General features: G+C 42.8%; 1 protein-coding gene across 20 annotated transcripts in view; it reads left to right on the top strand.

Moving 5' to 3' along the window:
• The window catches only part of adgrb2 (adhesion G protein-coupled receptor B2), a 219,120-nt gene that overhangs the window by 92,316 nt on the left and 114,624 nt on the right, over positions 1–12,180 (top strand). For 2 of the 20 annotated variants that reach the window (XM_047605286.1, XM_047605285.1), the window contains exon 1: positions 10,911–11,089. The exons of the other annotated variants lie outside the window; for them this stretch is intronic. In XM_047605286.1, coding sequence (XP_047461242.1) covers positions 11,011–11,089 — 79 coding nt within the window. In that variant the 5' untranslated portion in view covers positions 10,911–11,010. Of the gene's footprint in view, positions 1–10,910; positions 11,090–12,180 lie in introns of those variants that run through there. 20 annotated transcript variants of the gene reach the window in all.

Below are 12,180 nucleotides of genomic sequence, written 5' to 3'. Positions count from 1 at the left end.
TTACATACAGACTCTAAAAACCCCTGGACAAACAGCCAGTTCATTACCATCACTGCAGGATACTTGAAAAATACAAGTTACTGAGCTATAGGTTATTTTCTGATTTGTGTGTTGTTTATAAAGTTTTAAATGGCTTGTCACTATTTTAATTCTGTTAGATCCCTGGGAATATCATCTACAAGAGATTGTATCGTACCATTCACCGCTTTTCTACACCCTCCGTTCCTGACGATGTGAGGAACTGCAGCTCTTTTATCGATTTCAAATCCAAGCTAAAATAGCTGCTGAAAGCTGCTCAGCCCTGTGATCACTGACTGATTACGTTCACTACATTTTACAGAAGATGTGGCCGTTCCATTGCATGCATTCTTTCTTCTTCCCATCATTCTAGCACAAGTTGATCTTAGTTTCATCTGTCCAAAGAATGCTGTTCCACAACTGGCTGGCTCCGATGTTTTTTGGCAATGTCTAATCTGGCCTTTCTGTTTTTGAGGCTGATAAATGGTTTGCAACTTGTGGTGAACCCTCTGTACTTACATAAAGTCTTCTGTTTATTCTAGGCTTAGATACTGATGCACCTACTTCCTGGAAAATGTTCTTCAGTCAGGGTAATGTTGTGAAGGTTTTTTTTTCACCATGGAAAGGATCCTATGGTCATCCACCACTGTTATTTTCTGTGGATGTACAGACCTTTATGAGTTCCCAAGCTCAGCAGTGCACTCTTTTCTTTGTCAGAATGTACCAAACTGATGATGTAGCCAATCCAAACATTTTCACTATCTCTCTGATGGATTTCGTCTTTTTTTCAGCCTAAGGGTAGTCTGTTTCACTTCCACTGAGATCTCCTTTAAACGTTATGGTCTCACAGCAACAGCAGCCACACCTAGAATCCACTCCGGGTCTTTTACCTGCTTAAATGATTGAGGTTTAACGAGGGAATAGGCAGTGCAGTCCATGAAATCAGTTTTGAGTCAACTGGCCAATTACTTTTGGTCCCTTGAAGTTTTAATTCTTCAAGCCTTCCTCCAAATTGGATGTAAATACCCTCAAATTGCAGCTGAGAGTCTACATTTTAATCTTTCATTGATTATATATCTGACATGTTTTGGCTCTAACAGCTAATAAAACAAATCTTGTGCCATTGTCCATATATGTATATATATATATGGACCTAACTGTATATGAAATAGCAATACCAAGAACTCATGACTTCAGTAGCATGAGTTAATCATTATAGTACTTGTGAGAACCATGTGGTTGTAATGCCTACATGGGACACCAACATGAGTATAATTGGATGTTACTGGCCAGCTGGTAGCCAATAAGCATATTCGGCCAGTGTTTGTGAAGCATAAATGAAGGAGATAATGCTCACCGGCCAATGTAAGCACTAGCTCAGTGCTGCACCTAAGCTAAAGCTCCATATTTGCTCAAGGAATCCATGCAGTTTTTCAAAGATGTGCCGTGGGAATTGTTTGACTTTTCAGTATGTCGCTGAGCCGTTGATGGATTTTTTGCCTTGGCCTTGTAGATTCTTGCAAGTGGTCTGAAGAGCTGTACCGCTGGTCGCTTACTGTAAGTTGTGCTTGCCGGGAATGACAAGCCTGAGCCGTGAAGGTCACTCTCGACAGGCAAGAGTAAGCAAGGTGTGGGCGGATGTGAGTGTTGCCTTTTTTCATATAAATCCTGATTGCGGCTGTTAGTGTGAATGGGAACAAAGAGTGCATGGATGTGCATTGGTTTGCAGCATGTGTTGTAATTCCGTAGCCCTCCCTAAATGATTACAGACACTGAGAGAAATAACCTACTCTGGCAGTTTTATTATGGAAGCATATCGTGCTCATGTTGCAGAGAGTTTTCTATAGCTAACCAAACAGAAAATCTACTGGAACAAAACATACTGTAACCAAATGCAGAGTGCAAAATGAACCTGATGTTACCTAACAGATGCATTAGTTACATGCACGATGCATTAGGCACTTAGGCGGATTGTGCGTAAGCGTCATTGCTGCAAGGCACCACGTTCAGTATAGAACAATACGCGAAAGGAAAACATACGCCGATAAAAAATACAGGAACATCTGTGATACAATAAATGTCTCACAATTTCGACTCACAACTTAACCTCCCAGTCCACAGTTAAAAGGAGACAGTTACCATGTAGAAATATGAGACAAAATCTTATTTCGCTGATTAGATGGAGAGGGCCTGGCTATGTCAACGACTCATTAAACCACTCTTGTTTTATTTTATTATTTTTTTCCTTTTGGGTTTTCACTTCTGTTTTCTGCTCTCTTGGCATTTTTTTTTCTCACATGGAGTTCTTCCTTCTGTCTCGCCTAAAAGAAGGGGGTAAAAAAAAATTAACAGAAGGCAGGAATGAGTCAGATCCCTGTCACGCTGTACACAGGAGCAATACCTAGCCGCTGCTCAGCCAAACTAAGCATGTCTGTGACTGACGGTGTGTGTGCGTGTGGGAGTGTTGGGGTGCCTGTCCATGTGCACCGAGCGTGAGAGGCCCCGCAGATTGCCCCCTCTCTCCGGCTGTGCTGACCCTTCTCGCTGATGAAAGGTAGTTGACAGTGTAGAAGTAAGTGGTGTGTGAGTGTTTGTATACTCAGGAGAGGGGTTGAGGGCAAGAGTCGGTGTCTGAGTATCATTTTCCCTGCCCCTTCTACCAAGTGGAGAAGCAAAGTCAGGCTATTTGAGTCTCTTTTTATGGTGCTCTGTTATGATTCATGAGAACCACCTGCCAGAGTGCGCTCTAGGTTGCTATTGCCCATGAGTTAAGTGTCCATGCAAAAGTAGTTTGTGTGTATGTGTCTGTGTGTTTATGAAGCAGCATTTGCATGATTGCATCTCTCGGGGTAGGCAGATGTGGCTAATTTTTCTCGGCAGCCATAGATTGCACACAGTTTTCTTATTAGCAGGATTCACTCACTGCTTTCACTGCTGATTACCAGAAAGAGAAATCAATGCCACGCATGAATGAACATACATGGCCAACATTAACAGTTGAGTTTATACACAGAATACAGATGGTGCAGACACTAACGCGTAATGCATTCTGAAAGAGCTCCTATTGTACGATGCTGGAAACATTTCAATTCTGAGTACTGTAGCTGCCCTTCACCATACTTTTAGAACGACCGTCTCTCGACTTCTCTCAGACGAAGTATCGGCAACCGAGTGTGGACACTGATTTATAATCCACCTCCCTCCCTCTGCCCTTCTGCAAGGCTCCCCCACGAGCGTCCCCTCCGCTTCTTTACGGCGTCAGCACGATGGTGTTGCTATGGCAACAGCATCCCACTGCAGAGGCGAATGTGAGCCGCAATCGATCTTTTCGCGCATCTGCAACATGTACATGTCACATCACAGTTGTCATGTGAAAAAAAACAAACGAACAAGGAAAAAAAATAACGCCACGGTGCCGGATTCCGTTCTTTAGGTGTTTTCAGGTGATATTTTTAGCAGATGTGTGTCAGAGGGAGAGGAGAAGCAAAGAAGATGAAGGCAGAGAGTGGGAGATGACATGTGACAAAGATCGTGGGCTGCACTGTCAGCTGGGTTCATGATTTATCTCTGTTCTCTTTAAATTCAAATAAAGGCTTACAAGCTCCTCTGTGCGGCAATTCTGTCCAACCTTGATCTTAACGAACCTTACAGAAACTACAAAAGGCAAGTTAAATAACATCCCTGTTGTTTTTGTTTACTCAGACCCTCACGTTTTGGACATATAATCAATAAAAAACCCTGCTGCCTGTTTAAACCGCAGCACTTGTTAGCAAAGCAGATTGAAAGATTTATTTGCTCAAAACTTTATGACCAGATATTTGAAATACTAATAGTATTTCTATCAGCTTCAGCCATATTTGTGTTTAATGCTAATTAGCAAATATTAGCATGTTATCCTAAAATACTAAACATGGTGGGCTAAATACATCACGATGATAGCATTGTCATAAATAACATGTTAGCATTCACATTTAGCTCCAAGCTACTAAGTATAGCCTAGAAAAGTGGATAGCATTGCTATAGACATGTTTAAGGTCATCTGTAAAGGCTAACAAGCTTGGCTGCGTTGCAATTATTCTTCCAACCTTGGCCTTTATAAACCTTACAGAAGCCACTGCCATACCACAGCAGTAAGTCAAATGCCATCCCTTTTGTTTGTCTTCTCACTCAGGACCTCATCATTTGGATATACAGTTAACAAAACAACAACATATTTGAACCTCAGCAATAATTAGCTAGCCACTTAAAAATTGAATTTGCTAAGACTTTTATGAGCAGGTATTTGAAAAATAAATTAAATTTATATCAGCCCCAGTTACACTTGTATTCTGTGTGAATGGGCAAATGTCAACATGTTGAAAGGCCTGTATAAATTAGTAAACACTGTGGGCTAATCTACAAAACATGAGAATGTTAGCTTTGTCAGTGTTAACATGTTAGCATTCACAATTTGCTCAAAGCAGCTATTAAGCGCGGCACTGCAAAGCAGATACCATGCCTGTTGACATGTTTAAGGCTATCTGTAAAGGCTTATAAGCTCCTCTGTGCTGCAGTTCATCCAGCCTTACCCCTAATGAACCTTACAGAAACCACTGTCAAACCACAGAAGCAAGTAAAAAAAAATGTCCAATTTGGTTTTGCTTGTGCAAAACCTTGTGTTTTTGGCCATGAAGTCAATAGAAAACACTATAAACACTAAACTTATTTGAACCTTATTACTAATTAGCTAACCACTTCAGGAATGTGATTTGCTGAAAACATTTGACTAGATGTAGTCCCATTAGGTAAAGGGCTGAGTTGAGGCATTGCCACTGTTGCAGAATTCACAGTTATATCATTGTAGTTGTCCTTCTACTAAGGATGACATTGCAAAGCAGAACACCTGAGCTGTAGGCTTAATGTGATGACCTACTGCCACAAACTCAGCATAAAAAACTGACTGGTCAACAAGTCTGAGAAAGTTCTCTGCACTTGGAGTCAAATCAAGTGCCTCAGCCTTACCACACTCGTGCTACTTGTGTGTAAGCTCAAACTGCCAGCACCTGTACCATCACCCAGGTAGCAAAAATTCACCCTTTGTTCCCTGCTGGTTTGTCAGACAACGAGAGTGTGGTTTGCACACACAGAATCTGTTGTATCATTGAATAATGTGTGTCAGGCTGAGGCAAAGATGCAGAGTGCAGCAGGACTCGGCTTTGCAACAAGTTCATCAGGGCTTGTCTCGCATCGATTCTAGCCACGACTGTAAACGTTGCTCAGCTGGTCTATTTTTAATGCGCTATACAAAGGTTCCTCCGCCAACATGCTAAACCATTGTATCTAATTGATCTAACCAGTGCAATACAGTAATCTTGCTTACCCCGCTTCGAATGAATTCTTGCCTTGCTTATTGCAATCACTGCATTGATTGCCCTTTGATTGTAGCTCTGCAGCTTTGCTCTGAGTCCTCTGGATTCTAAATCAATCTAAATTCTCATCTTGCTATGGAGCTGAGAGAGAAAAAGGCCGAGGCAGGAGACATAGGGGGGAGGGGGTTGGAGGGCAAGACGATAGACTGAGTGACTGCGAGGGGTGGGAGTTGGAGGATTTGAAAATATCTAATAAGAGAAAGAAAACTGGGGGAAAAAGGGCCAATTTGAGATTGAAAATGCGAGTAAGATGAAACAAAGCCAATTTGGCAGTTTGGAAGTAAACCGGGGCTTGCGCTGATCTCCGTGTATACGTGCGGGGTATGTATGTGTGTAGGCGTGAAAAACAAATTCACCAGTCAGCCTGTGGGGCTCAGAAAACTCGATTCTGAATTCATTCCGAAGGCACACAAATGACCTTGAGGCCCCCATCGTCGACCAGACGCTGTCCTGCACCAACCACATTTAACTCCTCTCTTCATATCTGCTGCTGAGAGGGAGCGAGGTGAAAGAGGGAGTGAGGGAGATGGAGTGGGTCTGTCTCTCCAGTAGCTTATAAAAAGTCCATTATGGTGTGCTTCTATCAGTTTGGGCTCTCCCAGATGGACCCTGGAGTAAATGGACAGCACCAGAGAGCCATAAGCTTAGATTTGATATACAGCTGAGAAATAGCTCTGTGTGTGTGTGTGTGTGTGTGTGTGTGTGTGTGTGTGTGTGTGTGCGTGTGTGCTCAGAGGTGTGTGCGTCGAAACATATAAGCTGCAACAGTCGAGTCAACGGTAAATATTCCCGTGCCATTGTGTCTTTTTGTACGTGCCACTTACTTAACACAGCTGTTTTCGTTTATTAACATATGCACAACCAAGCCACACACACACACACACACACACACACACACACACACACACACACACACAACAAACAAATGCATACAGTGTTCCCAGCAGGCTTAAATCCCGGCTCAGTCTGACAAAGGAGCCTGTGGCTCTTACTGGCTCTGGCCCAATCCCCTTCCCCAGCCTGCTGCTTTGTACTGGCTCAGAACTGCTTTTGCTGCATGACGTTTATTTATCAGCCATATTTACGTCCTATTGTGGGGGTGTGTGAGTGTCTGGTGGTACGCGTGTGTGTGCCACACACCATCTTTGGTGTCATTCCTCACGCGTGTGTTTAGAACCACTGTGCATACACTCGTGTCGACTGAGTTACTGACAGAATGCCCCGTCCCGCTGAATGATGTGAATGGGAGATTTTAGCCAGGCTTCTTTATCAGCTGTTTTTGTATAACCAGGAAACCCTAACACTTTAAGGAACTGCCTCAATGTCGTCTTTATCGTTTCTTGCTTTACGAGGCACAGCCGGGATTTTCCATTTGATTCTCTCGTGTCATTTTGCGAAAGAAATGGTAACGCCACAGATTATCGCCTTATGTGCACTTCGGCTACCCTTGCTGATAATTTGTTTATGTAGTATACAGTGAGCTGTAGCTAAGACTGCCACATGTAAACCAACTCCCACCCCCAAACTAGACGAAAACAGGAAACCCTTTCTCTTTCAGTCCGTGCAAATTGCAGACAGGTACCTGCAATGACTAAGAGCTTGTTTACTGACACTCTGGAATTGCAGGAGGTGCACTTAAGAGTATTTTTCTACCTTTTTGTCTGACCACAGTTAACACCCCCGGCATTACGGTGACTTTTAATATATCATCGAGTCCCAATGCACCGATGGAGGGAAACTGTTACTCGGTTTCATTTCATTTCTCTTCTTTCAAAATAATTATGTTTTAAAACGACTGTTATAGGCAGATTAACACACTGACTTGATGACTGATGTAACCTGGACTACACATCAGCTGATGTCTTCAAGGCTCACGACAAGATTCTTGAACGTTTGCACGTTTACCGACACCTGCGTCAGGTTGCACGAAAATGACCCCACTTCAGGTAAAATATCGCATCTCATCCTCTCTTCCCCCCCACCTCAGATTTGGAAGTGATACTGCCAGCTATAGATGGAAAATAGATTCCCCTGGAGATGAAGAAACATGAGCTAGTTGGGGAGGAGAAAGCAGGGATGTGAGGGCAATGCTATTTGATGAAGTGCGTGATGATGTGTTCGTTAAAGTGCAGTCCGGAACATTAAACAATATAGTGTGGTTAGTAAAGGTCAATCCTCTCTAGGGTTTATCCATATTGATCTCTGCTTTCAATTGTGGGGGACTCCGCCTCGTGTCCATCTAAATCCTCTTCCGTGCCGCAGACCTAACAGAGACAGACGGAGAGGCAAACAGTGGCAGGGAGAAAAAGAGAGGGTGAAATGGAGAGTGAGGGAGCAAAGTAGCCCTCTCTGGTCATTTTATGTGAGACATTATTCCTCTGTACTGCTTCACTGACCTCTATCTCTCAGGAGCACAGAAGCATAGAATATACACCCGCACACAGGGCTTAATTTGTGCCGGTTCTGCCAGAAGATTTTTCGGAAACCGAGAGCTCGGGACTTGCCATTCCTGTTGGTCTCCAAATATGTCAGAATTTCTTTTTTTTTTTTTTTTTTTTAAGTGTTTAAAAGTTAAGCTCAGAAAATTGGTGGTATCTCGTGGTTCGATTTGAATATTCTCCTCTGAAGTGACTCCCTGATCCATTAGAAGGCCGTCAGACCTTCTCGCGTCGATGAATCAGTGGGGTAGCAATGCGCTGTCAGAGTGACCGTTAAGGCCACTCTTCGCTCTAACTACATATCACTCAGAAAGGCCACCCCTTAATTGGCGCAAGGCAGTTTTTAGGTCGGAGAGATCAGAGGGAACACATGGAGGGATCAGTGCGGGATGGGATAAAGGGGGTCGGATGCAGACGTGGAAGTTGATCTTCAGATGTGGCGGAACCCGGGGAGTGAGGCACTCGGTTGGGGGGACGTCTCAGAAAGCTTTGGCTGCATGTCACCCTCGGCTCCCGTAATGACAGAGGGAGGAGGAAACGACAAAGAGAGATGGATTGAGAGGGAGGGCGGTTGCACCGTGAGAGTTGGGTGAGGGTTTGGGATCGAGTCGAACAAAGACAGGGGGTTGGACACATCTTTATATGTAACCGGCAGGAATAGATTTTGGATTTTATTTGATCCTCTACATTGATATCTCACATTTATATATGTGTCTTACATGTTTTTATATCTTTGCATATTCAATTCTATTTGCATTTTCTTCTGTCTCGTTAAGGGAGCGACTGCAACAATCTCCTTGAAGCATCAAGGAAGTTTTTTGATTCCGATGCATTGGCTTCCTGTTCGTGAACTTTAGTTGTAGTAACACAATAGCTGGAATATAGACATTTATAGTGATTTTACTAAATAGACTTGATATGGATGAATTGAAAGTTGGTAAATCTCTTAGCTGGGCTTTTGAGAGACTTAGCACACAGTCATGGACCACATCAAAGTTCTTTTATCTACCATTTTCTCAAGCAAGTGACCGTCAGTTGTTTAGGTTGCGTGGCGCTATTGTGGTGGTGATCATAGCTGAGATGAGTCCACTCCATAGGTCTTCGACAGGGGGTCCGCGACCCCTAGGGTTCCACAGAGGCACTGCAGGAGGGGGTCGCAAAATCTTTGGTTGATTAGATATTTTTATATATTTTTTTGAAAAATTTTCCCCCACAAATTTAAATTTCTTTAAATACGCATTAACATGACTCCAACATATTTTAGTAAAGGCATAAGGGATAGCTTAATAATGAATACAAGATTATAATAATAATGTATATTTATAAATAGCACTAGGCAGAGTTTAATATGGAACTCATATCTCTGCATCCGTTCGGGGTCCTTGGCCTGAAGAATGTTGAAGATCCCTGGTCTACTCAATAAATCCAGGGGACTATGGGAATGCAAGCCATAAATGTCTCGGAGCCCTAGATGTTGGCTCAAGGTTTAATGTGCCGTGCCGTGGTTAATGCCAACGAGGGCGTTTGTGCTGTGAGCTGACCTGAGTAAGGTTGTGGACTGAAAACGTCTTCAAGTCTTCAAGGTATTCTGCAATGGATTGTCAAATGTTATTTGTCTTTTAAAGGTGACGATGACTGTTCATTGCCTTCTGGAATAATTTTAGATCCCTGTCGTTGCCATTTGCTCATTTGTTTCTAAACCAAGCAACCCACACACGCAGTAGTTATTCCTTTTACTTGGGGCTGTAACCAGCTGTAGATATCATGAAACTAAATTATCACCTAGCTCCCGTGGTAAAATATTGTATTTTGCCCTTTAAAAACAAGTGGTCCCGCTGAGAACAACGCACGAAACAAGGGAGTGGGAGAGACAGTCAGTCATTGTGAATGAAAGAGAGAGAAAGCAAAAAAAAAGCAAGACTTTCTTTTTCTGACAAAGAGTTGATTTTGTAAAAGGCCAAATTAGAGGGCTGGTTGCAAGGGGCGTCTGAGCAATCATGACAGAGCCTCAGTGCACTTCCTGGGCGTTCGCGCTTGTGTGGATGTGGTGATTCAGTGTGTTTTTCCTTAGGTCAACTCCTTTATAGAGGGTAATGTGAGGAAATTTTGGAGTCAGTCACTTTTGCACTCTGCAATCAAACACACAGACGCGCAATCACTATCCACATGGGTAATGTGCCTCGGATACAGCTTGTTTCCAAAAATGCAACCGTTGCAAAAGATCCCATGGGCGAGAGGTGCCGAAGTTGAAAAACAAAAACGATGCTAAATCATTTGATTGTTTCCCATGGCGTGGAAACCGATGCCGTGTTTGTGAAACTAAGCCTGCAAATCCATTATCACTGCTCAGAACAGTCTCATTCTTCCGTATGTTTCTACCAATTTAGATAAAACCGACACAGATATGTTGAATGGCTTCATATTCTCCATCTTCCCCCTCCTGGTAACTCACCACTTATGTGTTATGTGAGACGTTTGAATCGTCTCTCTGACACATCACCCTCAGACTTTTCAATATAAATAATGATTGTTTATTTCTATCAATTTATGATTGGCCCCAAATTTATTCTGTGGCATGACAACCTGTATGCAACCCGCATGGCCACAAACATTCAGAGCCCTGATCTCAACATCATGGAGTGTGTCTGGGATTATATGAAGAGACGGAAGGGTTTGAGGAAGCCTACATCCACAGAAGGTCTGTGGTTAGTTCTCCAGGATGTTTGGAATAACCTACCAGTGGAGTTCCTTTAAGAAGTAAAGTATGTGTGTGCAAGTGTACCTATGAATTGATGCTGTCATGAAGGCAAAGGGCGGTCACACCAAATATTTATTTGATTTAGATTTCTCTTCTGTTCATTTACTGGATTTTGTTAATTGATTAAAATACTGGTACTCCAGGACAGCCGGCAGCACTCACCACGCAGTAATCACCTGTTTTTTCCCCTTTGCTAATCTACTGATTTCCCACTCCAGTCCCATAGGTGGCAGCAACACACCTTTAAGTAGCAGCAGCAACACGCTAAGGTACAGTAGTAAAGAAGCGAGTAAGAAAATTGTGGCGCTGAGAAGGCGAAGGTGAAACGCGCTTCTGGAAGGAAGCCTCGCAAAGTGAACGAACACAAATCTTGAGCTAGCTCGGGCTAATGTTAGCGCCACGTGGAGGCAGAGATTCGTGGGAGCCAGACAACTGTGAAGCTTCAACAACATGTAGTAGAGCCTGCGGTAAACTGGACTGCTTTCACAACACTTAAGCTACGGAATGAGTAACGTTAGGCTAAAGCAACCCAGCCCATTGGTAAATCCGATAAAATGAACATGAGTGAAATTAGCTAACGTCCTTACCGCTAGCGGCTGTTTCTAAGACATTTTGTACACTGAGAAAATAAGCCTAGGTTAGTAACTACTTTTACGTCTTCCACTCTGAACTAAATAGTCTTGAATGTGAGAACACTTTTTAAAATCGCCATTCACAAACAATAACAGTAAAATAATAAAATATGTGTTAGTCAGTTTTTGTGTAGGTGGTTAGGCACAATGTACAGAAATGAAAAGGAATCATTTTTTTAAAAATAATTTTCTATCAGAATTCTATCATTTTGTCTGTTGTCTATGATATGTCAACGCAGCTTGGTCACTCACCAATATGACAAGTGAGTACTTAGGCAGCATTCGGATTTTGTTATTAGACTTTTAATTGCTTAACGAGTAGGCTAAGGCTAAGCTACTTTTTAGGCCCTGGAAAATTGAGTTTGGGGCAGTTTTTATTGTAGCCTGTGCGGCTAAAGACAAGGTATGCTACAATGAAAGGAAGTCACCCATTGTGTTCATTGCCAGTGCAGATGTCTTTATCAGACAGTTCAATAATTCAGGACCTGACTGCATCCTTATGTAAATAAATAAATAATGAGAGAACTCATTGCATGGCTTAAAGTATGTGGTTTTAGAGAGTTGCACAATTCACATTGAAGAGATCAAAAAGACTGAAAAGGTGTGCGTTATCAAATGTGATAGTGAGCCAGTGTGGTCCAAAATTTTTTTTTTTTTTTTTTGTCCCAGTGGGCCCCTCCTGAGATCCTAAAGAAATTTAGGAACAGATGAGAAAGAAAGTAATTGAGGTCTATCAGTCTGGGAGACCTGCGCACCACAGTGGGAGTCATTACCCTCAAATGGTCAAAACATCGAACAGTGGTGAACCTTCCCAGCAGTGTCCGGCCAAACAAAATTACCCCAGGAGCACAGCGACGTCTCATCCAAGCGGTCACAAAGGACCCCACAGCAACATCCAAAGAGCCACAGGCCTCACTTGCCTCAGT

Source organism: Mugil cephalus, chromosome 14 (assembly GCF_022458985.1).
Source record: "Mugil cephalus isolate CIBA_MC_2020 chromosome 14, CIBA_Mcephalus_1.1, whole genome shotgun sequence".
Taxonomy (NCBI): domain Eukaryota; kingdom Metazoa; phylum Chordata; class Actinopteri; order Mugiliformes; family Mugilidae; genus Mugil; species Mugil cephalus.
The sequence above is the reverse complement of the archived record's forward strand: the minus strand, read 5'-3'. Positions and strand labels throughout refer to the sequence as shown.